Source organism: Rhinatrema bivittatum, chromosome 10 (assembly GCF_901001135.1).
Source record: "Rhinatrema bivittatum chromosome 10, aRhiBiv1.1, whole genome shotgun sequence".
In the NCBI taxonomy this organism is placed as follows: Eukaryota; Metazoa; Chordata; class Amphibia; order Gymnophiona; family Rhinatrematidae; genus Rhinatrema; species Rhinatrema bivittatum.
Window position 1 is genome coordinate 68,081,879 of NC_042624.1, and position 26,519 is coordinate 68,108,397.

A 26,519-nucleotide genomic window follows, 5' to 3' on the forward strand; every position below is an offset into this window, starting at 1 on the left:
ATCTCAAGATGGCCGCATTCGCATGCCCGATGACGCGCTTCCTCTTCACTGTCCGAACAAATGTATTCGAGCAGCTCGGCGGATGGGGGTAGGAAGGTTTCGTGCGGTGACGTGGCAGCATGGTACGTGGAGGATGTTGCGCTCCAATGACAGGCAGGGTGAGTCCGGCTCGCCCTGATACCCGGAGAAGGGTCTGCCCGGCGCGCATGTGAACGCTGAACTAACGCCAATCTGTTCTTTCCTCGCTGCCTTCCGCTAGGAACGCTGCAAAGATGCGATTGCAGCAGCTGCTCAAGTTCAGGTCTCCTGCTTGCATTCTTTCTGATGCATGTACTTTAATAACGGCTGCTCCTCTCCTTCGCTTTAGCATCTGGAGACTGATTAAAAACTGTATTTTTTGTCTTATTTATTCATTTGGCTCCCTGGATTTCTTTACTTCAGTAATTGTGATCAGGCGGGAGCCTTGGGAACAAGCTGAGATACTGTGCGTAGGAGTGTGGATGAAAAAAAAATCACTGCCCCTTCTAAAAATGAATCTTTCCCAATTCAGCTTCGGCCGGGAGATACTTAATACACAAAGCATATTTGCTCATATTAGTTATCTGATACTGGCAAATTTCTAAGCCCATGGCATTGCAGCTAGTGCCCAACTGAGAAAATTCTGGCCCAGCCTATGCCCGGATGAGCTGAGTCCAGAGTCTTTCCCACTGGAATGAACCTTTTTGCTGTTTGGGAAGCTGAAACTACAACTTTACAGGAACTGATTATGCAGGGTAGTTACTAGGATTTTAGTCTAGAGATTGGCAGGAGCAGTTTAGCAAATTAGCTTGTGAACTTGTTAACTTCCAACAGTTCTTTATTTTGAAGTACTGTTTTCTATTTTCTATTAGTTAATACCAGTGCCAGGCAGCACTTAAAAGAAAGCTGTACCTTTTACTGAACTGTCTAATATGTCAGAAGAACATAAAATGAGCTGCAGTATTCGTTGCAAACCGATTAAAAAAAATTAGTGGCTGGTATTTGCTTTTTCTTGAACCTGTGGTATGGGCCAGGTGTGCAGCTGTTTCACAACTAACCTCATGTGGAATGGGATCTGGTTGGGCCATGCAGTGTGTGATGTGATTTGTGAGATCATAGTCAATAAGGATAATTCAGAGTGAATGAGAAGTAATTTGTGATTCTGTTACTAACATAGCTGCTCCTATTGTTGCAGGGTAGTTATGAGGGAACTATTGAAATATTTTTTAAAACTCACAATACAATAACTATTTTAATTAATTCAGGGTTGACTTTATTATTCCGAGTACTTTAGAAATGCTGCACAGTATTCCGGTCTTGAAAAATCTTTAAAAATATCATAGTGTACTTCTACTAACCAAGTTGATCTAGGCTAGGTCAATAACTGGAGTCTTAGTAGGCTGGAATACCAGAGCACTAACAGAGAGGGTGCTGTACTACCCCAGGTTTTGAGAACTCTGTATGATCTTGAAGGTTATTTAAATTTTATAAAATAGTTTCACAAACTAAAAAAAAAAAGTGTGATGGGGCACATGAAGAAAAATACAAAAACAGACTTCAAATATCAAAGGTGGCCAACTTCCTCAAAAAGCCCAGACAGGACACAATGAATATGTGTGTGATATCTTGGCACAGTGCAGACAGTTCATGCAAATGTATCTCATGAATATTCTTTGTGGCTCTTCTGAAAACAAAATCTGTGTCTCTTGTGTACCTGTCAAATGTGCACCACCTTTATTTATTTATTTAAGAATTCTTACAAACTACTTATTACAAATGTATTGATCCTAGGTGGTGTACAGACTTACATTACTCCTTTGATCAGGATATACAATTAAAAAACAGAATTCTAAAACAAAAATTACCCAAAACATAAAAATCATAAAGTAGTACTAAAAGCTTCATGAAACAAATATGCTTTTAGCTGCTTCTGAAAAGTTTTAATATCAGTAAAGGCCACTCGTGTGATAGCACATTACACAACGCAGGGCCAATTTATAGAAGATCCCCTGGTCCGAGTGTCAGCCAGTCAAGCATGCTTATGGGAAGGAAGAACCATTAACAAAACATCCTCAGAATGCAGTGACCGGGATGGAATATATAACTCAAGCAAACTTAATAAATAGTCCAGGCTTTCCCCTTTAATAGTTTTAAACACATGAGTCAAAATCTTAAATTGAATTCATTGGGATGCTGGAAGCCAGTGCAATTGGATCAAAATAGGTGAAATCTGATCTCTAAGTTTACTGTGAGTTATTAAATGAGCAATAGCATTTTGTAATAGTTGTAATGCTCAAAGTCAATATTTAGGTAGCCCTACCAACAAAATATTGCTATAGTCAATCAAAGTCCAAACAAAAGATTGCACAATGATTATAAAATCTTGTAAGGTAATAAATAACTAGGTTGTGTAGAAAACATAGTTTAGAAAAAGCCAGGTCTTATAAGCATTCTGATATGAGATGAATAAGACATAGTAGAGGCAAGCTAGAAGCCTAAATCAAGAACAGAGATGACAAATAGAATAATATTTGTCATCAAAGAGCAGGGTGGTGTGAAATCCACATGGCCTCCATCTTGCATAAATTCAGGATTAAATGGCTGGCCCTCATCTATAATTTTATTTGTGTTAAACAATTATATATTTTGTTCAATGTATTATTAATATCAACCACCAAGGGAAAAACTAGCCAAATATTATCAGTGTAGATTTTATAAAAAGGAGCCAATGTGTCTAAAATAGGAGATAAAGAGTATAAATATTTAAAAGCGTGGCTGATATTACAGAGCCCTGGGAGATGCCAACTTCAAGTTCCTGCCAGTTGGAATAGTTATCATCAGTTTGAATGTGAAAATGTTGACCAGCTAAAAAAGAAGCAAACCATAAAAGCACCAGACCTATACTCAGGTCACTGAATTTCTTTAACAGCAATGAATGACAGAATGCGGAATGGTGCAATAACAAGTTTTGTTGGTATCAATATTATGCAGCAGGAAATCAGACACGGAAATATTGCCATGCTGTGGCCGCTTCAAAAATTGCATTGATGTTGGCTTAATACATTTTGCTAGCTCAGAAACTCTTGTGATCTAGATTAGTAGCCCAAACCTGTCCTTGGGAAACCCCACTCTGCTTTTCAGGATAGCTGCAGTGAAGATGCATGAGTGTATATATGCACTACTACCTCATTTATATGTAAATATATCTCATGCATCTTCCTTGTGGCTATGGGGGTTCCCGAGGACAGGCTTGGGAACCACTGATCGAGATTCCAGACACATTTATAAATATTTAAACATCAACAAAATGTCTCCAACAATCAAACTGACTTCTCCAGGGATGAAAGAGCTGTGATTTTCAAAGAGCGAATCTGACCCTAATATGCAAAATTCATCTTTCTGAAACAGAGGGCAATATCTCCAGATGAGTTAGTTTTATTTATACCTTGGCAGGAGTGGATCCTTGGTTGTACCCCTCAGTCTCCAAATGTACTGCTCATGCTTTTCTTAATTCTTGCAATGTGCCAAGGAGGGCCTCTTCCTGGTGTTTATAGGATGTAATATGTATAGGCAACACATCAAGGTGCTCTTCTTTGTAATCAGGCCAGTGGTGCCCAATATAATGGGACTATTTCTGTCACGTTTTCTTTGTCTTTGAATGCATTTCTTGATCATTAAAGATCTGTCTCTCTCTCTCTCTCTCCATACTTTGTTCAGTGTGATTGCTTGGTCCTGACACTGGTCTTGCGTTTTGTCTAGTTTTCTATCATCTGGAATGAAAATGTCCCGGGTAATCACGACTTCTTCTTTCGGTACAATTCTCTCAGGGTTGTGTCTCACTGTTTTTCTGGTACCGTGTTTACATGGGTTCCAGTGGATGGGCTGAGCCATCTTATTGTACAGGCCTTCTGACATCAATCTATCATACCCAGTGATGATATGTTTAACTGTGTCCACTGAGGTTTTACAGAATCTGCATTTGTTTTGCCGTTTTTTTCCCTGCAGGCTAATTTTTTTAAAGAGTTATTCTGTTGCAACACGTGGGCTGGGTAAATTCTCACTCATTTCTTCTACTCATTGGTGCATTTGTCCAAGTTCAAGGATGGAGACCAATTTTGGTTGTTCATTTTAATCCCTCAGCACTCTTTGAGTATTTGGGTCTCTGATGCAGTTAGGTATGCCTGGAGGCCTATTATGATATCTCTGTTTTCATAAATCCCATATACTGCTTTCAGCTCTTGGGATATACAGTTTCAGCATACATTGGTTCTTATAAAATACCTGATGGGCAGGGAGAAGTTTTCTGTTCTTAAATCCGACTGTTTGTGATCTTTATAGAGCCAGATTATGATTTCAGAACTGTAGGAGAATGCAGGGATTGTAAATTGATTGATAGCTTGTATCTTACTCTGTGCTGTTAAAGCACTTTTTAATATCAGTTTTAGTCTCCTGTAGTATTCTTTGCTGATCTTTTCAATCAGTAACTTGTGCTGGGCTCCTCGATTATTTATATACACCTTCCTGCTCAAGTTCCTGTACATTGCAGTCTTCAGGCAAAGAGATGTTCTCAGTTTTACATAATGTTTCTTTAAAGAAGGTTGCCTTAGCACATTTGTCCAGGCCAAATTGCATCCTAACGTCATCTGAGAAACTCTTCCCTACTGATAATTGTTCCACTAAGTGATCATCGCAGGAACTGTAAAACGTCACGTCACCTACAAATAGTAGGTGTAATGTTATTAGTGAGTCACTAATGTCTGTAGGATTAAGGCTAAATCTCTAGCCCAAGGAGTTAATAAAAGAACTCGGTGAATTTACTGCCAGACAAAATAGGAGTGGTAACAGGGAATCTTCCCAAAATGTACGTTACTTGATGTTAGGAATGACGTATTGTTTATTTCCTATCTTCATAATTCAGGTGGAGTGGAGTGTGCTACATTTTCATGGCAAACTCGATCAATTTGGGGTTCGCTCTGTATAGTTCAAAGCAATTTATTCTACAAGAAAGTGGGATGCTACTGAATTCTTTTTATAGTTTGTCCATGATGTACTGTAGTCTAGGGCAGGGCTGGCGCCGCCTCCTATACAGCTTGACTGTGCAGCGCTGCCCCTTTCAGTTTTCTGCTGTCTGCCCGAGGTACAAAGCTGTTTTCTTGCAGAACGTGCAAAATGGACCTGTATGTGTTTGGCATTAGTTCTGGGCGGAACTTCTTGCTGCTCTGTATTTTTTTAGTCTGGTCTTTAAATCTGGGACCAGGTATCTGCAGCAGAATTATTATGTTTCCCATCCTACACTGTCGATGGCCATGTGCCATGCTCAGTGCCAGGTGCCATAGCCAGGCTCCTACTGCTGCAAACCCCCACAGCCCCTGAAAGGAAAAGCGGCAGCAGCAGGTGACCCGGCCGGAGCACAGTATCTTTCTTTTTGTGCCTGTCTTGTACAGCCACCCACAGGAAAATCTGAGCCTCTCCCCAGCCATCCAGGGCAGAGTCTTTTGTGGTCCTGCAGAAGGGGAAAAAAAAAAAAGTCCAGGCTGCACTTTGCCCCTTTTGTTATCAGCTGAACAGCAGAGCTGTGATCCGAGGAAGCAGAGGCTCCGGTGGCTAAGCCAGTCAATGTGGCAGCTGAGGGCTACCAAATGGGCTGCTCAGAATCGACGGAGGGGGCTTTCTTTTGTCTGCCAGGTGTGTAGGATACTGGTGCATGTGTGGGTTACTGTCTGAAACTTTTGTAAGTGACACTGACTCTACCCATTTCCCCTTCCTTCTCTGTCTGCAATTCGGTCTCTGCTGCCTCCTTCCTCTGTGGCTGTGAGCAGAAGCCCACCTGCGCCCGCTCCCCAGAGCTTGCAAGCTTTTTAGAAACCAAGGAGACCCTCCCTGCGAGTGCTGAAAGTCTCCTCCTGGGAGGATTCCAGCAGAGGATTTCCTGGCCTGTGAATACATTTGATACTTTGGAACGTCAGGGCCCAGTCTGAGTATTCTCTGATTCAGTGTCGCAGTCCTTTAAAGCAGTGTTACTAGAGGGATTGCTCAAAAGAGCAATTTATCAGTTTCTTGGCTCTGTTGCTGCCTCTTTTGGTCTTATTCTTTGCTCTCCTTTCTTTTTTGTCATACTTTATTTCTTATGATTTTAGGCTTTTTAAAAATAAAGGATGTGTGCTACATGGCTGCATTCATTGTGTGTTTAATTTAAAAAAAAAAAAAACTCTTGAATCCAGTGCTGATCTGTTTGTGCTGTTTTCAGGCTTTACTCGTATTGGCTTGATGCCTGCAGAAGTTTCTGATGCAGCATCACTTCCACCACCAGTTTAGATTTGTTCTGGAAGATGAAGCTTTAAACACAGATCTAAATGTATGCAAATGTCTCCCTGTTGAGTGTGTCCCTCTCTCTCTCTCTAGTTAGATGTGCATATTCATAAATCAGAATGCCTTGCATTTTAATTTCTGCAGGACTGAGTTTTGTAAGTTCTCTTCTGCTTGCATGTACAAGTCTTTCCAGTTTTGGAGGCTGGAGTTACCATGGCAGCAGGGTGTTTTGCTAGCTTGGGACTGAGTTGTGTTGATATAATAATGTAGGTGACGAGGACGGGAAAGGTCATGGCATCCAGGGCTGGGCGTGAGTGACATTGTCAGAACGGTAGAAGACTAGGACCGGATTGACGCAGTGCATTGGCAGAATGTGGTGGGTGGTGAGGACTAGAGGAGCGGGGCGGGCAGGGGGGGATTGGTCGTGCACAAGCAGAATCTTTCCCGCTGAACCATCACATTGTGGCTTTGCTGAGTGTTGTGCATCTCTCAGTGAACCTGCACCTTTTTTTTTTTGTCTTACAGATCACTAAACAGAAGAAAAGCCCAGGGCGACCCTCAGCAGCCGGGTCAGGATCAGGATGGATCCTAGGGGGCCTCTCCCTCGTCCCCAGCATCAGGGAAGATATTTAGCTGGGGCAGAGGCCCTGGAGCAGGGCCCATGGATGGATGGGTACCACCACAGGTCCACTCCACATCCTAGACCTAATAGCGACAGGTATTACCAGCCACTGGACCCTAGGTATGGGCCAAGACCATGGCTGAATCCTTGGGCAAAGTATTACCATCCCCACCCTGATCTGTCCTTCAGAGCAAACGAGCAGAGCAAGCTGGAGTCCTGGGCCGAGTATTATGAAAGGGGTTATCTCCACAGGCCATATTCAAGGTAAGCGGGGAGCAATGAGCTCCCATTAAAGAGTGCTACATTTTCCCTTTGGCCTGAGCTAAGGTTTATGTCATCATATGAAGCCACTGCACATCTAAACCTTCACTGGCTAACTAGAAAACCTCCCTAGAACTGTGTAAAAAGCAGGGCGAGCCGCTTGGTCAGGTGTCGGACATCGTTCAGGACCGCAGCTTAAGCCTCGCTAGATGCAAACAAACTCAAAGCAGATCCATCCTGTGTGTGTTTCTGAGCCGTATTCATTCATGGCTTGATTACTGAAAAGTCAGGACCTAGAGAAAAAAAATATGTCCATGAGTTTAGTGAATAAAAATTATCACATCTTGGGAGTAAAAAAAAAAAAAAGCATCTCATGCATGTCTGTGGGGAAAATTGCATAAACCCTGTTCCCTTCCCACTGCCTCTCCCCCAAACTCCTGCTTTGACCTGCATGATGAAATTAATCTTATTACAATATGCATGAACTTCATTATTCCTTTCTGGATAGGTGGATTTGTTTTCCTGATGTTACCAACAGAGAAAGTTAACCAAGACTCGCTTTACTAAATAGCGTCCTGAGCAGCCTGAGGAGGGAGGTCCATCTCTGGTGTCACAGCCAGCTAAAGGTGGCATTGCAGACATCTCTGGGAGTCCCTGCTCTTTTGGTGCGCCTGCTTCAGTGTGTATTGAGCGCCTGTCTGAGCGCATATTGAGTGTGTACTTGTGTGCATGCTAAGCGCCTACCTGAGTGTGCGCTGAATGCCTACCTGAGCGCATATGGAGCATGTAATTGAGTGCATATTGAGCACCTAATTGAGCACGTACTGAGTGCACGCTAAGTTGAGAGTGCGCCAAATACCTACTTGAGGATATACTGGGTGTCTACTTGAGCGTGAATGTGCTGTGACTGCTTAAACGCGTTTTTATTTGGATGCACAAGTGAAGCAAGGCGATATGGTGCCGATGACAAATTTATTTATTTTTTAATATATTCCACTTTTTGGCACTTCAAATCAGATTACATTCAGATATTTCTCATGTCTCCAGTAGGCTCAGAATCTAAGGTTGTACCTGATAAGTCTAAACGCCTAGCGATTTGTGCTGCTTGCCATATAAGGGCAATACAGCCAAAGATTTCTGTGAGTTTATGCAGGCGCTGCCTGGCCACTTGGCTGTCCCCTCAGTCATGAGGGACTTGAGATGAAGGCGAGTCATTGCAGGTGTCTCCTTCTTCAGTGTCCCCTAGAATGGAAATGTCTTCAGGAGATGTTCGATCTGAGGGCATCAGATTGAGGCCTGTAGGGCCTGGTATAGGCCATCCTCCTTTCCTGAGTAGTATTTTCCAGGGAATATGTATGCAGTGGTTGTTAACCACGTGTTCGCGGTATAGGAGTCCCTAGTGATTTGCAGGAGGATGTGGACACAGATGTTTCTGGTGAAAATGTGGGTTTCTCCCCTCTGGCTGAAGGGGAAATCCCTCTGGATTTGGAGCCGTATTGAACTCTGCTCAGTTTCTTTTATGCTGATGAGTTACCAAGTCTGATATCTCAGACTCTGAAACCACTTGGTGTGATTGGGGGTGACTCTATGGGTGCGCAAAAGACAAATCCCTTTTTGATTACCTTAAGCAAGCATCTTGTTTCTTTCCCCTCCTTGATGCAATTCAAGAGCTGATTGCCTTTGTATGGGATGCTCCAGAAGCAAATATTAAAGGGGGGGGGGGGTATGCTTTGCCAGACGGTAATCCTTGGAAAAGTTACGTTTTCCGAAGGTGGACATACTGGTGTGTTCTGTGTCTAAGCAGACCACCTTTCTGGTAGAAGGAAGGACAGCTGTAAAAGATACTCCGGATAGGAGAATTGAAGCTGTCCTTAAGCAGGCCTTGAGACCATGGCAATGAATTTGCAAATTGCCTCTTGTTGCTGCCTGATGGCTTGGCCGAGTCTTTGCCTCTTTCAGGAATTTGAGGGAGCAGGGTCAAATAGCGGAGCGTCGTTGCAACCGGGGCCGATTTCTTAGTTGATGCGGGCTGTGACTTGAGAACTGCTAGATGTCGGTGGTGGTTGTGAAATTGGTTAGCAGATACAATTTCTAAGTCCAATCTCACAAGGTTACCCTTTAAGGGTTCTTTTTTTTATTGTTCAACACTTTTATTAACAAAAGATACAAAGACAAAATACTCGGCACACCTGGGACTCTTAGGCATACCAAACAATACAGAAGACATCAATTGTTATCCTGAAAAGCAAGTTACAAAAAACAAGAAGAAAAAATAATACCTTGGTGTTGTTCCCCCCCCCCCTCACCCCCAAGAGACTCTAGCCTCATTCACATCAAGTTAACCCAGACTTAATAAACTACCCATTTAATTCTAGGCTACATGATCTGTGTGAGAGAGAATGAATGTAAGGTCCTCCTCGTTTGCCAGAGGATAAGTCCGCATTGCATCTTTTTTGGCACGAGAAGTCATGCTAGAGGCTGCAGCCATTGTTTGTCCCTATAGGGGAATGACTACTCGGAGTTCTCATCCTCTTGGTAAGTCTCAGTTCTTCTGATCCAGAAAAGCCTTGGAAGAAGGCGGGCTCCAGGAGCAGAGCACCTCGTCTGTCTTACCATTATCAGAGCTGGATCTGGATCATGTCTGTCCAATGGGTCCTGGTTGTGTTAAGAGAAGACTAGGCTCCGGAGTTTTCTTTGCATCCCTGCGGATGCCTTGTGGTCTCGCCTTGGAACTCCCTATAGAAGAGGGTGGCAGTGGAGACTTCCTTAAGGAGGCTGTTGGACTTGAAGGCCGTGATTCCTGTTTTCAGATCACAAGAAAATACAGGATGCTGTTCCATAAGTGTTATTAGTGGGTGACTCGTTTCCATATGGAAACTGTATGTGCCATAACAATGGCAGTGCAATCAGGGGAATTCTCCCATTTCTAGATCTGACTGAGGCTTTTTTATATATACCCAGTCAGGAATATCAACAGTTTGTGCAGTGTGCTATTCTGGGACGTCCTTATCAGTTTTAGGCCTTGCCCTTCTGGCTGGCCACTGCACCCAGGACCTTCTTTAAGGCCATAGTGGTGATAGTGGCTTCCTTCCACAGGGGTGGTATCTTGGTTCCCCGTATCTGCATTGGAAGAGAGTCACATGGTTTCTCGCATGGCAAGAGCTAGGCAGGAACTCCTTATAATCACCTCAGACTCTGGAGAATCTTGATTGCTCCAGTTCAGACCCTGGGAAGGTCTGTTCGCTCAACAGTGTGACTTTTATCTACAGGTCCTGGTGTCGATGGCAACCATGTTGGGGCCTTCCCTTGGGTGAAGGCGTACATGGGGCCTCTTCAGCACAACTTCCCGGTGGGGTCCAGAGTTTCAGGACTATATGGTGAGGCTTTTCTTGGAGGTGAGCATCCACTTGCAGTGGTGGTTATCAGCAGATTTTCTCAGGAAGGGTTTCCTTGGAGACACCAAAATGGTTGTATGGATCACTGGGGCACAGAGGAGCTTCAGTCGATTAGAAACAGGTGCAGTTTGGCTGGCGTGCTTGTGATCTGTTGAGCTTCTAGAGGCTTGGATGGTTGGGATAATGTCCGGCAATTCGCCCATCGTGGTGAATTTATTTCCTCAAGCCTGAATCGAGAGCCCTCAGGTATCAGAGCAAATGGATGCACTCATGATACAGGCAGTGTTGGCTGAGGCCTTTCCGCTCTTGGTGGTACACTAGGGTCACCCTTCTGTCTTTGCTAGCAACTTCAGCCAACCCAAGGTTCCAAGGTTCTTCTGTCGCAGGCGGGATCTGAAGCTCAGCATATTGATGCTCTCATTCTAGAGGGGCCAAGGGGCATGAAACTATAACCCTTCCTGCCATGGCCACTATTAGGCAGGTCCGTGCAAAAGATTGCAAGACTGACCTAAACTCACTTTTCTGATGGCTCCTGCTTGGCCTGGAGGACATGATAGGCCAATCTGTTGAGGCTACTAGTTGGCAGTCCTCTCAAGTGGCTACTCTGGCCGGATCTATTGCACAAAGACTCGTTCTATAATCATGATCCGGGTCGATTTGTATCCTTTGGTTATTCTGCTGCAGTGATTCCACCTTGCACTGGGCTGGGACTTTTTTTTTTTCCTACGTCTCTGGCTTATGTTAGCGTTGGAGTATTTTCGAAGCCTGGTGTGAGGTGCGAGGTTCCTAGCCTCTCAAAATGAAAATTCCATTAATTTTTGGAAGTTTCACGTGGCAGCTCTAATCTCTTTTTTAGGGGGGCAAGTCAATGGAGGGCCTTGGTCTCCCCCCCCCCCCCCCCGGATGTGTCTCTGTTCTTGAAGGGAGTTAAGAATTTTTGTCCTCCTTGGTGGCTACCGGTGCCCTTGTTGAACCTTGTTCTGGATCCTTTGCAGCTCCTGCCTTTTGACTACTACATAGACTTTCCTTGAAGCTACTTTCCTTAATGGCAGTTTTTTTATGTGTGACTCCGGGGGGAGCGATGCCGTTCCAGACTGTACCTTCTCTTGCTGAAAATGGTTTTGAAGTTTCATTTGAACTGGCCTATTTCTCCTGCTCATGCTGGGCAGGAATAGAAATGAGTGATTGTTTCTTGCACACCTTGGATGTTGAGCAGCATCGGAGATGATGATATTTGGAGGCTACTAAACATGTCAGGAAGTCTGATCGACTGTTTCTGCTCCATGGTGGAGGTAAACAAGGGGAACTGACAATGTGGGCAACCTTTAGCCTGTTGGAAAAAGGTTATCATCATGGCCAACTGTGTGGTTGCCGAGATTCTTTTCTCTAAATGATTCTTAAGTCATTTAGAGATATGATTATTGTCTCTGGCTGAGTTTTCCTAGGCAGTGATGTGGTCTTTCTTGCATATGTTCTCAAGTCTTCCGCTTGGCCATTAGGGTTCCGCAGGGCACAGCTTTTGCACGTGCAGTATTAACTGGACAATGGGCAGCCTCCCGCCTTGTTTGGGAATAGCTTTGGTACATCCTACATGTGGGGATTGGCCTGCCTGAATGCAGAGGAAGAAGAAATTACTACTTACCTGATAATTTCCTTTCCTCTAAGGAAGGCAGGCCGATCCCCCGACTCGCCCTTGGCTGCTAGTTTTTTGATTGGTTCACTCTTTAGGTGCAGACGTTGCAGGGTGGTGCTCCTTCTATTCAATGGAGGACTGGTAAGTGTTTTACCTGGTCCCTTAGTTTCGTGAACGTTAATTCTTTGAGCTACTTTCAATGTTCTCTATGGGTTGGAAGTATTGATTATGCTTGACATGATTATTAACAGTTTGTTCACAGTTTGGCTTTTCCAGAGAATACTGGTGGGCTGATATCGGAGCAGAGCTATATATCAGAGTAAAAGCTGATGTCACAATCTGCATCTGCTGGTAGAGGTGCATATCCCACTTGTGGGGATTGGCCTGCCTTCTTTAGAGGGAAAGAAATTATCAGGTAAGTAGTGATTTCTCCATAGCACTTTAACTGCACAGCACAGCCACAGTGACCCTGGAGCTCACGGTTGTCTTAGAGCTGGTATTTGAAGATGAAAGTTGAAGGGAGATGAAATTGAGCTCATACAGAGGTTAAAAGGCAGAGGTTCTTTGTACTAGCCTGTTGGCTCATTGACAGCGCTGTTGCCTGGCATATGGAAGACCTGGGTTCGGTTTCTGAGCCCGGCTTTTGTTCCTCCGGCCAGCTCTGGAGGCAGCATTCCCAGCCCTTGAGGGTTGGGGAGGATCAGGTCTCAGCTGTTGTTCAGTGGCGACACCTAGTGGCCAGATTCCAAGTGCTTGTGAATTGGGTTCTGTGGCTCCTGAGCACGGACTTTTGCTGTGATGGATCTTAGATGGGCAGGTGGGAAAAAAAAAGATGAAGTCTTCCAAGGTAGATGTGAATGAAGGCGCAGGCTCCAGATCCCAGCCCCAATTCCAAGTGAGCTGGAAATGCAAAGGAGCAGAAGATGGCGCTGTGGACCCGCCCCATCCCTCCTTCGTGATGGCAGTGTCTTTTTGTAGCTTTGCTCTGTGCTGAGGTAACTCTCGCTCAGGAAGGCTGTCTGACACTATTCTAGAAGAATTAACTTTCCTTGCAGACTCCCATGCACCCTGCCCCCTCATTCTGGTCCAGATGTCAGACTAATCTTTGACCACCTCATTATCTTGCAATCTTTTTGCTGTCTCAGTTGCTGTTTTGGTTTTGTTTCAGGCAGGGCTACGAGGAGGCTTATCAGACATACACAGCTCCGGGTTCAGGAGGCTATCCCTGCTATCCCAGGGCAGCACAGGAGGAGCAAGGTACGGGATTGGTGAGAAACGCTGCTGCTTTCCAGGGTGCAGGTGTGGTAGATGTGACGGTGCTGGTTTATCACCACCTTGATAGGAGTTGCACAAACTTCCTCCACGCAGTGTTGCCCTCGGCTGTTTCAGTCATGAGTCCTCGCACCGATCTTCCAGCGTAAGGCCTCCCACCTGCCCCCCCTTGGCTCTGCCTGAGCATCTCCAACCTGACTTGAAGCCCCACCTGTTACTTCAGACCTGAACCATCCCACAAATCTCTCAGTGCACCTCAGTCTTGTAAATATGTTATTGATTTTACACTATTTTTGGGGACACCAATCCCACCTCAATCTTGCACTGTCCTGTGCCTCTTCTGAACAGCAATTGCCTGAAAATAAAATTGTATGACAAATTGCGGGGGATATTTTTATCACCCAAATAGGTGCCACCTGATGAATCGCTGCAGGGGAGGTCGCTCTACTCCTCATCTTTAGCCTGCTATCCTCTGAACCAGGTTGGAGGTGAAAAGCCACTACATGACCCTGTAGGCTACCCACCCAGACCCCTTTCTGTGCTGGCTTATCTGCATAAGTAGAACAACTTGATGATTGTGATTCTTTCTCTTTCTACAGACTGGGGACAAGGCGGCCGATATGACGGTCAGATGGTATATTGGGACCAGAGCTATTATGGCAAATATCAGCAGGAACCTGAGACTGGCTCATTCCAGCAGAGGAACGGGGCCCGCTACAAGTAAGCTTGGGGGAGGGGGAGGGGGGGGGGTAGGAGGGTGGGAGAAAAGTGGGACAGCTGGATAGTGTGTCTAGGGTGCATCAACAAAGAAGAATAGTAATAAAATAATCAGGGGCTATTTATGTGAGCTGCTGGGCTAGTGATATTGATTGAGTTCAGATATTTTTATTAGAGAAACAAACAATACCATCAAGCATAACAAACCAGCAAGGTGGCTTAAAAAGAAAACATAGTCTTCAAGTAACAGGTGAGATATAACGGAATAATGGAGCCCAAACCTTCTTGGACTAGTGCAGATGATCCAGCAGCTGCTATCTCATATTTATAGGACCTGTGACACCGTATCCCACCACATGCTCATATGTAATACACTATTATTTTCTAGTGATATTGACTGAATTTTTCCAGTGGACAGAGTAATATGTATAACTGTGATTGAGTGAGATGAGTAGTGGAGAGGCAGGAGACCAGAGTCAAGCCATGTGGGATGGATGATCTGGGAAACTATAGATCGGGCTTGATGTCGGTGCTGGGCAAAATGGTAGAAGTTATTTTAAAAACACAAAACTACTGATTATATGAATAAACATGGGAAAGAGCCAGCATGCAATTAGTAAAGGGAAATCTTGCTTTACAATTCTATCAGAATTATTTGAAGGTATAAACAAACATGTGGATAAGGATGAGCCGATTTGATGATAGTGCATCTGCATTTCCAAAAGGAATTTGATAAGGTCTCTGATGAGAGACTTTATCAGGAAACTTAAAAAAAAAAAAGTCATGGGATAGGAGGAGGTGCCATATAGTGGACTGGTAACTGGTTAAAAGACAGAAAGCAGAGAGCTGGATTAAATGATCAGCTTTCCCAATGGAGAGAGGGGAATAGTGGGGTGCCCCAGGGATTGGTACTGGGATATGTTCATAAATGATCTGGAAAACACGAGCGGGTTGTGAGGAATTGCAGGAGGACCTTGCGACACTGGAGAGCTGGGCCCCAAATGGCAGACGAAATTTAATGTAGACATTAAATACAAAGTGATTTCCGTCAGGGAAAAATAATCCTCGTTAGCAGGGTAATTTTCAAAGGGGTCTCGGTGGGGAAAGCGGTGCTTTACCCCCACCAGAAAATGACCTTTTAGGAAACTGTGTGACTGATACGCATGTAAAGCTCTGTGCAGCCACATCGTGGGCCTGATTTTCAAAAGCATTTGCATGCGTAAAATGAAAAATCGACCCCTTTGGGTGGCTTGTAAAAGCAAAGCGCGGAGGTGATTTTACTTGTGCTCCTCCATGTACCAGAAAGAGGCATTCTGGGTGGGGGGGGGGATACTTTTTGGATTTTCAAACCTATGAGTGAATGTGCGGGCGTAAACGTGTGCGAGGGTGCTGGGCAGGGTCTAGCATGTGCCCGCTGACTTTCAAAACATGTTTATGACTAAGTCTGCCCTGAAAATTCAGGTTCCAAAGGCGGACTTTGGCCCTTGCGTGGGCCGTCATGAAATGATCCGCTCGGGGCGCACGGGGAAGAGGCATTCCGGTAAGTGGAGTCTGGGCAGGGCTGGAACTTATGCGCACGCTTTTTTTTTTTTAGAAAGTGTGCACATGAATTCTCACGGAGAAACCATGTGCACCAGATAGCAGGTGGAAGAGTGGGTGCGGGTAGTTTTACCAGAGAAACTTGCAAAGCGGACTTCTGTGTGATGTTACAAAATTGGCCCCCCCCTATGTGTAGGCTGTCAGGGACTCCATATTAATGGTTATCAATCAGCAAAAGATGCAAAACACATTGAAATCTTAAGCAGCGGCTTAAAAGACAAATAAAATGTTGGGCATTAATTGGAAAGGAATAGATGACAAAACAGGGAATGTAATATTACCTCTGTATGGATCCATGATGAGACTGCACCTTGAATATTGTGTGCAGCGTTTGGTTAGTACATCTCAGAAAAGACATACAGTAACAGTACTAAAGAATGGCAGACGAGCAACACAAGATAAAGGAGATGGACTTGCTCCCTTGTGAGGAAAGGCTTTTTACAGGACTGACCTTGGAAGGGTACAGGGCCCTGGAGCGCTAAAATTATAGTGTTATGGGGAGTATCATGGCAGTGCAGAACTCCTTCCCCCAAAGTGTGGGCCCAGGGTGGTCTCCCCTATTCTACCTCCCCCCCCCCCCCCCCCCCACGGATAGAAACATAGAAATGTTTTTTTTTCCCTGCTGGGCTGCCTTTTTCCCTGCCTGAAATTAGGTATGGATGAGCTGCTTTGCATGGGTTTGAAAATGTTATACATGTTTGTTATTTATTGTTATCTATTTTGTTATCTATGGTTATCTATGCATAGTATTGCTATTTATTGTTATCTATGCAAAGCATATACTAAGTTTTGGGTTCTATGTAAGCTCTCATGCGAAGTTATCTTGTTCCACTGTAAACCGGTTTGATTTGTATTCCTTACAAGAAGATCGGTATATAAAAGTTACAAATAAATAAATAAATAAATAGAAATGATGGCAGAAAAAGACCAATTGGCCTATCCAGTCTACCCAGCAAACTCCCACACTTATTTTCCCATATGTATCTGTTTCACCAACCACCAATTTCAGGTACCTTGTTGGTAACTGTTTGATTCAAGTTTCCTGCCATCCTCTGCCATTGATGCAGATAGTAATGTTGGAGTTGCATCAAAGGTGAAGCATAATGGTTAAGGGTAGTAACCGCCGCATCAAGCAAGTTAGCCCGATGCTTGTTTATCCAGATTGCACAGATCATTGCCTTGTTGGATGTTGTCTGAATGTAAATCCTCTTTTCCACATTTCCCCCTTTTCTCCCTGCCGTTGAAGCAGAGAGCAACGCTATATATGCATTCAAAGTGATGTATCAGGCTTAATTGGTTTAGGGTAGTAACCGCCATATTAAGCAAGCTACCCCCACGCTTATTTGTTTATCCAGATTGTGAAGTTCAGTCCTTGTTGGTTGTTGTCTGAATGCAAACCCTCTTTTCCACATTTCCCCTTGCCGTAGAAGCAGAGAGCAATTTGGAGTTGCATTAGCCTTGTGAAGGCTTATTGAGTAAGGGTATTAATCACCATGTACTAGCCTCCACTCCAGTAATCCACCCCATGGCTCTTCATTTCATTCCCATCCTCTAGCCTTTATGGATCCACAGTGTTTATCCCATGCCCCTTTGAAATTCTTCACCACTTCCTCCGGAAAGGCATTCCAGGCATCCACCAACCCTCTCCGTGAAGAAATACTTCCTGACATTGGTTCTGAATCTTCGTCCCTGGAGCTTCAAGTCATGGTCCCCCGTTGTTCTACTGATTTTTTTTTTTTTTCCAAAGGAAAAGGTTTGTTGTTGACCATGGATCATTAAAACCTTTCAAGTATCTGAAAGCCTGTATCATATCACCCCTGCTCCCTCTCTGCTCCAGGGTATACATATTTAGGTTCTTCAATCTCTCCTCATAAGTCATTTTATGAAGACCATCCACCTTTCTGGTCACCCTTCTCTGGACCGCCTCCATCCTATCCCTTTTTGGAGATATGATCTCCAGAACTGAACACAGTACTCCAGGTGAGGCCTCACCAAGGCCCTGTACAAAGGGGATCATCACTTCCTTTCTCTTACTCGATATTCCTCTCTCTATGCAGCCCAGCATTCTTCTGGCTTTAGCTATCGCCTTGTCACATTGTTTCGTCGACTTCAGATCGTTAGACACTATCACCCCAAGGTCTCTCTCCTGCTCCGTGCACATCAGCCCTTCACCCCCCATCAAATACAGTTCTTTCAGCTTTCCACACCCCATATGCATGACTCTGCACTTCTTGGCATTGAATCTCAGCTGCCATATCTTCGACCACTCTTCCAACTTCCTTAAATCCCGTCTCTTTCTCTCCACTCCTTCCGTGTCCACTCTGTTGCAGATCTTAGTATCATCCGCAAAAAGACAAACCTTACCTTCTATCCCGTCCGCAATGTCGCTCACAAAGATATTGAATAAGATAGCCTGGCTCTTCAGCTTGGAGCAGAGACAACTGAGAGGGGGATGTGATAGAAGTTCATAAAATATTGAATAGAGTAGAACAAGTTAATAGGGGATGGTTATTTACCCTATCGAGCGATACTAACCAGAGAGCTAGTAGCAGGTTTAATTTATATCTTGGAGAGTAGTTTTTCAGTTAATAGAACAATTAAGCTATGGAATTTGTCGCCAAAGAAAGTGGTGAAAGCTTGTGGCATCACTGAGTTTAAAAAAGGCTTGGGCAAATTTCCAAAGCTATAAAACAGTTATTAGGCAGATAGAGTGGGAGACGGGGAATGCACTTTCCTGTTAGGATCTGCTGGGTCTTCCAAGTGACTCGGACTGGTCTGTGACAGGATGCTGAGCTCATTGGACCGTTGGTCTCACCCAGTATGGCTGCTCTTACATTCCTCCTGTAGGTGTTTGCACTGCTTGGGATTCCTGGGAGTGGTTGCTGTATTGCTTCCTGGTCTCATTATAATTGCTTTTGTATTTTCTGGCCAGTTCAGATGCAATAACGAATGAGCAGGCAGGGAGACTTTTCCAGTGGTGACCCTAGACCAGGTTTTCTGAGTCGCTGGCGTGTAACTCCTGAGCTGAAGCTTCCCGGCAGTTCCCTGTGTTGCCGCATGTCCCCTGTCACTCCCTCTCTTTTGTGTGTGCGTCTCTCTGTAGGACTGAGAGCTATGAGGAAAGCTATGTCTGGAATTCCAGGCAGGAGAGGGATGGAGAGGACCTGCAGAGGAGCTCAGGAGAGAAGGCTGCTGCCCGGCCAGATGAGGTAATAATGGGTGGGGATGGGGGGCATTACTGAGTACCTGGAGCACTCTGCTGCTGGGACCAGTCTGGCCTATTGTGCTGGTTTGGCTTTAGAAATGGGCTGACAAACTGCTTCACAGTCCTGATATCTGCAGTGTCCTGAAAGTGTGGCATGGGGATGAGCAACAGTTATCTGCCAATATAATTCTGACCTCCACTGTTTCCCCACCCCCATAACTCCCTTGAGATGAGGATGTGGCTGGGGAATGAGGAGGAGGAGAAGCGCCTCTCTGGTATTACAGAATCCGTGAGTCTCTTTGAGGGGCTGTACTGCTTATGATATTTCATAACTTCCCATTTTCACAGTGTATTTTTTTTAGGTGGGTGGGGGGGGACACATCTTATTAGGTTCTCCCTGATGATTTTCTCTGTCAACACCCCATGCCAGAAGTGAGGGGCTGGGCTGCAGAAGGTGGATCTCCGTGTCTGCTGCTGCGAGAGCTCTGGGGTGTACGTCTGCATGCCAGGAGGGTTCTGTCTGTCTCTTGGCTCACTTTTTGTAATGTGTTTTGGCTCCGGCTCAGGCCTGTGACAGACACTGTGTAATCTTTCTCTCACAGCTCTGCCCGTGTCCCTCTCTCTCAGCTGGAGCCTCGGCAGTCCTGACCTTTGACACCTTACGCTGTTTGGCTTTTTTTTTTTTGTGACTTGGACTCGTTTCCTTCCTGGGCTCTGCTCCTTTTTTTTTTTTTTTTTTCTAGTTCTCGGCTCCCAGTGAACCTAGCCTGCTCCTACAGTACCGGGAGTCCGGTCTCTCATCCAGCAGCTATGAGCTGAGCCAGTACATGGTGGACTCCTCTGATCAGTATGACCAAGCGCCTTCAGGGAGCTGGAGTCCAAGCCCAGCAGGTGAGAGCCCGCCTGCCACACAGCTCTGGCAATGTTCCCTCTAAGGAGTGACTAGGGGGTGTGCAAACTTTGTTTTCATGTGAGCAATAATTTTTTTTTTAAACCAACACTTTTTGAGCTCCAGTTGGATTTCTGTTATGCAGCACAAAAATATAATGTATGTGAGCGATCATGTAAAACCTGTGAGCGACTCTTCGAATTGTATGATCAAATGCTCAGCTTAGAGGGGACTGTGCAGCCAGGGCAGGCTGATCCAGGCCTGGATTTAGCCCACTGCATGCAGGGAGTTGTAGTGCAGCTTCTCCTAGGGAAATCGGAAGTAACCCATCCTTGCACACAGTGGGGTAAACCGATGATGGGATGAACATGCACTGCAGAACACGGAGCCAACTGGGAATCCTCTGCGGGAACAGATCTCTCCCTTGAGCTGGGACCTTTCGCAAGCAAGTTGTCATTCCCCTCCCCTGTGAGGGCTTCCGTGGATGTTTCTTGTGTTCTGGTGCTTAGCTGTGCGGTGCATCATGGAGCGTGACACGCTTTGCAGGCACGTGGTGATGGGATGAATGAATTCTGGCACCTGCTCTGGAACTTTGAAACCTAAAAAGGGACCTGAAGTCAGAATGATGTGTGTGTAGCTTCCAGTGCTTAAAATTAGTCCAGCTGCTAAACAGAGCCAAGATTGGCAGCGCTGATTTTGTGTGGGATTCCCAGAAGCATCCCACTTGATGCGGTGCTTCCTAGACTGACATCTCACAGTTGGGCAGTGCCGATTTGGCAGGGGGGGGAACCTTTTAATTCTGAGAGGAAGGCGCCCATGCACAGCAGCTGTCAGTCACAAGCAGCAGGCTGTGCCGGATCCTTTTTTTTCTTACTTCAGAGGAATGCTGTTAGGGCTTGTGAAATGGGAACTGCTGGTGTGATTCCTGCCATAGGTTAGCAGTGAGACTATGCAGATTAAAGCAATATAGCTTCAGCTACTGCTTTACCAGGAGGGGGGCACCAATCCTGTTGCTTTAATCTGTGTATCTCAGTTCCTGCCCTGCAGAGAAAAAAGGAATATATAAAAGGAGATTCAAGCAGAGGCAAGTGGTAAGCATCCTCCCCCACCCTAAAATCTAAATTCATTTGCACAGAAATTGTATTAAATTGAACTTGCAGTGATGTGGATTTGCTTTCATGTTCCAGCATAGGTAGTTCCAGTACCACTCCCATGTCAGTTCTTGCATTCTGCAACGCTGAGGCTCCATCCTTCCTGGTTCTACTGAACCCGATGAATAAATGGGGCAAAACCTACAACAGAAGGAATTCCTAAAATGGGATGCAAGCAACAAGAAGCTACCAGGAGCCAATGTCCTGTTGCACCAACCCTGACAGTGTCCCTTTTCAGACTGGCATCAAAGGCATTCTGCGGTTTGCAGTTCAGATGTCGCCCCCCCCCCCCCCCCCCCGTAATATAGACTGGGAACACCATCCTGCTTTGGGATGGGGTTTATAAAGCAAACCTGGACTTTGTAGGTGGCCTGGCGCTTTCTGGTCTGTGTGATGCTGTCGCCTTTTGTTATTTTTGTGTGGTGTTCTTTCATGAATCTGGGTGGATTAGTGAGTAATATATTTTTCTGAATAAATAAATGATCCGGATGAAACCAGCAGCAGGCCCCCCTCCTTCCCTGCAGATCGGGTTTTGGGCAGCCCATTCACAGCTAGACCTTCCAGGAGACCCAGACGTGGCAGCCAGACTGCAGGCCGACCTTGATGCACCAGTACCCGACTCCTTATGCATTTTTGAGGGAAATTTTCAAATGTCTGCTGGCACTGGTTCTCGGGTGGGGTGGGGAGACTTCCCCTTTGAGAATTGCCCCAGGCGTAAAGAGCCTACTCAGACTTTCACCGGCTTTTTCTGCACACATTTGTTCCCTTCCAAACTGCCTGGCTTTTGAAAATACAAACCTAAGTGCGCTGTTGCATTCTCTGCCCAACCCCGCCCCCAAGCAAGGTACATACGTAATTTTTACACAGAAGGCTTCTTCTTGGGGAGTTTCCCCACTGAAACTTGGTGTAAAGTCTGTGAGTGAAAAGTACCCACAGACTTTGCACTCGTGCACCCAGGCTGAAAATCGCCTGCTGATTTTCAAATGGAAGAAACAGGACTACAAATACCACAATGCATAGGGGTGCGAGTTCTGAAACCAGGAATGCTCACTATCTTCTTTCTGTGAGCTGGGTCCCTTGGCAGCTACAGAGCGCTGTATATGTCCGGTAGCACGATGGGCACGAAATGTTCTCTACCATTGGGCCAGCGTGTCACGTTCACAGAAGAGCCCCCGAATGAGAGCAGAAGGATCTCTCCATTACCCGAGGTACAATGGAAGTGTCTATGGGCATGTTTTGAAGCCCAGAAGGTGCTGAGTGTTTGGGGGTTTAGTAGCCCCAACTGCAGAATATTTTTGGCCCTGGCTTGTATTTGAAATTGTGCGACGGCTGCATTTTCCCCCGTTTTCTAGTCTTCCTTTCACATACCCTGACTTAACGCACTTCTTCTTATTTCCCGCCGCTCGTACGTCCCATCGGTCCCAGCCCAAACACGTTTTGCACGCATCGTGCCTGGTGCTTCGCTTGCCTCCTGCAGATAGAACAAACAGCGATTTTTTCCGTGGTTCTCTTCTAGGGGAGGTCTTGTCGTCCACGCCTCAGCCGGTCGCACCTCTGAAGTACGCTCTGCCTCATGTCGCTGTGTGCTTTGGCGCCGGAGGGCAACTTGTCCGTGTGTGCCCCAACTTCCCTGCTGAAGGGCAGCCGGCTCTCGTTGAAATTCACAGCCTCGAGGTAAGAGCCAGCGAGGGCCGTGGAATTTTGGTGGTATTGCCATCAAATGCAAAGTATTCTGCTACCCAGCGTCAATGTATTCCCCTCCCCACCGCCCTCCCCCAAGCAATTCCTTCATTCTTTCTTGCAGAGAATTATTAGTAGCACGATTGCCCTGATACAGTCACCGTCTTGATAATGATGGTTATTAATCATTTATATAGTTGTACCAGGATATGCAGTGCTGCGCAGAGACACACAAGACAGGACCTGCTCCTCAGAGCTTGCAGTCTAGACAGACAGGCCAGATCTAAAAAGCAAATAAGGTTCGAGTTAAACAGTGAGCCCATGTTCGAGAAGGCTTAAACAAGGTACTAGTGTTAGGGCCAATTCTGATTATCCAGTAGAGCCAGGAGTAAGATTTAAATGTCTGAAAAAATGGATTTATAGATCATTTATCCAACTCTTAAAACAGCAGGATTCAGGTCTTTGCCCTACTAACGATCTATATAAGAAAAGCAGGAGTTAGGTTGGGTAAATGAGGGAGATTGGGAGAGCAGTAGTAAATGTTTCCTTTTACCTTAGAGAGCAGGCATTTCATGGCTGTCACTATCAATAGTGCAAATAATGATTAACCTGTAACCGTGACAGCCCTATTATAGTTAGTGCTCTGGTACTGAGGTCGCTTTTATAGTGACTAACTTACTGTAGTCAAGGCCCTGGTACTGGATATTGTTACAGTGATAGTTAATGCACTGGTACCATGTGTGCTGTCATAAGAACATAAGATATGCCTTACTGGGTCAGACCAAGGGTCTGTCAAGCCCAGTATCCTGTCTCTAACAGCAGCCAATCCAAGTCACAAGTACCTGGCAAGTAACCAAACCTACGCTACTAATTCCAGCAACAAGCAGTGGCTATTCCCTATTGATTGATAGCAGTTTATGGACTTCTCCTCCAGGAACTTATCCAAACCTTTTTTTAAACCCAGCTACAATGGCTGCCTTAACCACATCCTCTGGCAACGAATTCCAGAGCTAAAGTTGAAGGCACCTAGCTGGATTTTGTGGCTTTATTCTTTTCTTTACTTATTCATCTAGCTGGAACAGCACTTGCCACCTGTGCACTGGGCCTCGTTACCATGTTACTATGTTACTACTGCTTATGTAGCAATACTAGACCTACGGGTACACGAGAGAGAGTCCCTTCTCCGTGGAGCTTACAGTCTGCACACAGGCAAGAGAGGTTGCAGTGACAGTCTTGTTACAGTTAACGCCCCGATGCAGAGGATGTGCTGCCACGCGGCAGGGTATGATTACTGGGCTGCAGATGTCGTTTTAGTGCAGTGCCCCCTCGGGCCATGGTCTGTGCTGCAGAGAGGGAAAGAATCAGCTTTTTGGAAGCAGCGTGCAGCAGCTGAGTAGGTTTTCAGCGTTTCATTTTGTTCCTTTTGCGGCTGGGGGGGGGGTTAAGTGCCGGTGTCGCTGTCCGCCGCCCAGACATTGATCCTGTTCCCCAGTGAGTGATGCTCCTCTCCTCCCGCAGGTCCTTCTCCATGACACTGCCGAGCAGGAGGAGATGCGAGCCTTCCCGGGGCCCCTGGCCAGGTAATCACCTGCTCCTGTTCCGAACACTTCTGGAGCCCTCATCGCCCTCCCATGGAAACAGCTGGGAGTAGGACGTCGTACTGCCACTGCAGGGTTTTCATAGACACTGCATCACGAAACGCTTTAAGAACACAGCCACATTCAGGGGGGTAAATAACACGGCATGAAGATGGTCTCCAGAGCAATTACTGAAATGCGGCTTTAGTTACTCCTTTACGATTAATTATTTTGGTAAGAATACATTTCCATGCAGCGAGGACTGGTCAGCGCTGAGGACCCCAAGCAGGTCTGGCTTTCAAGGGAGCAAAAGTATGCAAATGACTTTTTTTACCGATGGTATCAAGCTGGGGGCCATAAATATTCATTGTGGGTATCCTGAAAGCCCGACCTGTCCTTGCCACATGAAGAGGGGCGGTTGGCTCTTCTGGGTTAATCTTCTGAAGACTTGGGTGCATACATGGCTTGGGGGATGCAATGCCGTTCTAGGAAGTCTGACCGGGGCTGCGTTTCGACAGGGGGTCGAGATGTGGGTGGGAGTGTTCAAGGCTCAGGAAGGCTTTAGCCATCTCTCCCACCCTCCGGCTAAAAGCTGCCAATGATGCAAGAGCTGGGCAAAAACGCTTTAGGGTGCTCAGCAAGCACACTGGGGGGGGGGGGGGGTGGTATCAGCCTCTTCAAAATATCCAACCTTAAGCCAAAAAAAAAGGGCGGAAGGCCCATAGCAAAGCAGCTGCAGAATTAGAGTTTCGAAGGGATCTACTCGTCTTAACTCGGAGGCTACTTAGGCTAGATCTCTGGGGGACTGCATCCTTCGGAAGGGTTAAATTCAACTGCAGCAAAAACCAGGCCGGCCCGGGCATGGGGGGAGGGAAACTGCACAGTTTGGGTGTCTGCATTTTCAAGCACGCAGCTGACGCCACCCCCCTTGCAGGTATAGCAGGTTCAATGTGCCAGGTAGTAGGTTACCCCTCTACCTCAAAAGGAAAGTACAAGGTAGGGGGTGGCAGAGCACCAAGAGGCCCACTTAGGGGCAGTTTTCAAATCCATTTACATGGGCAAATGTCAGCTGCACACACAGGAGAGAGGTTTCCTGGGGGGAGGGAGAGGAGGATAACGCAAATTGCATTTTCAACTCTGCCCAGGGTATTTTGAAGGGGGAAAAAAAGGTCCTTGCAGAACAAGCAGGTGATAATGTGCTTGGAGACATTGTCCCCGCAGGTTTCAAAGTGAAAAATTTCAGACTTGGCCCAACCCGCTGGCCTTGTCCCAAAAGATGTAGGGTGAGAGTTGTAATTGTCAGCAGTCCCCGCATGGATGTAAAGTCTGCTCACCCTTTCCCTTTCAGAAGTTCCCTGGGAAGAAGCACAGGCAGAGATTCGCACCAGCTTTTTTTTTCCCCCCCCTGTGGATGATTTTTTTTCCCCTCCGGATCACATGCAGATTTGAAAAATATCAAATCTACGTGCACGGTTTTCCTCTCCCAACCTCACTCCACCGAGCCCATCTGAGTTTTCCTGGGTAAAATTCCCCATGCTCCTGATTTCTGCTCGTACTTTTACCCAGGCAAGGGATGGGCTGGTTTCAGATACCCAATTAAACTGATATTATCTGGGTGCTTGTGAAATTTGCCCTCCTAGAGGGAAACCCTTCACAGCATTTCCCTGGGCAGAACGGTGTTTTCCGCACAGACGTGTTCTGTTCTAAAACTGCCTGCTCGCTGCACGGGTGTGGCCTACGGACAGGTAAGTTTGCCCAGAGCGAGCAGGGTAGGGGAAGGGGTTTGCACTCACACACGCGCTCTTTGCATTTCCAGAAGTATGCATGCAAGTTTTCCTGAAAAAATTCCACACCCAAATGAGCAGACGTAGCTGTGCACGGGCAGTTTTGCTGGGATAATTTTCCAAGGGACGTTATGCAGGTCCTTTCCCTTTGAGAATTGGTGAAACTAATGTGTCTATTGGATTAAAAACGTATATGGCTGTTAATCATTAGGGAGATCATTTTTTAATAAAGCCCTCCAAATGCTGCACAATGCAGCTACTCGGTATTATCTCTGGTGCCAGACTTAGAGAATGTGTTAAACCCATCCGTGCCACTTTTGTATCATGTTTCAATGCATGAAGCCCCTCTGTTCTGAAGCTCAATGCTTAAAAATCCTCATGGGTCCTTAGGCCTGCAGACAAAAATT

At 45.8% G+C, this 26,519-nt stretch overlaps 1 protein-coding gene across 7 annotated transcripts in view; it reads left to right on the forward strand.

Annotated features, from left to right (window-relative positions):
- Nucleotides 1–26,519, forward strand: part of LOC115099903 (protein transport protein Sec16B-like) — an 87,140-nt gene continuing 60,621 nt past the window's right edge. For 3 of the 7 annotated variants that reach the window (XR_003858913.1, XM_029617886.1, XM_029617892.1), the window contains exons 1-8: nucleotides 33–158; nucleotides 6,853–7,213; nucleotides 13,407–13,495; nucleotides 14,110–14,230; nucleotides 18,930–19,035; nucleotides 19,775–19,922; nucleotides 22,588–22,745; nucleotides 24,270–24,331. Coding sequence is in view for 6 of the 7 variants with exons in the window: in XM_029617886.1 (XP_029473746.1) it covers nucleotides 6,909–7,213; nucleotides 13,407–13,495; nucleotides 14,110–14,230; nucleotides 18,930–19,035; nucleotides 19,775–19,922; nucleotides 22,588–22,745; nucleotides 24,270–24,331 (989 nt within the window). In the remaining variant the exon portion in view is untranslated. The other 4 variants (XM_029617889.1, XM_029617890.1, XM_029617888.1 and 1 more) reach the window with 4 other exon arrangements.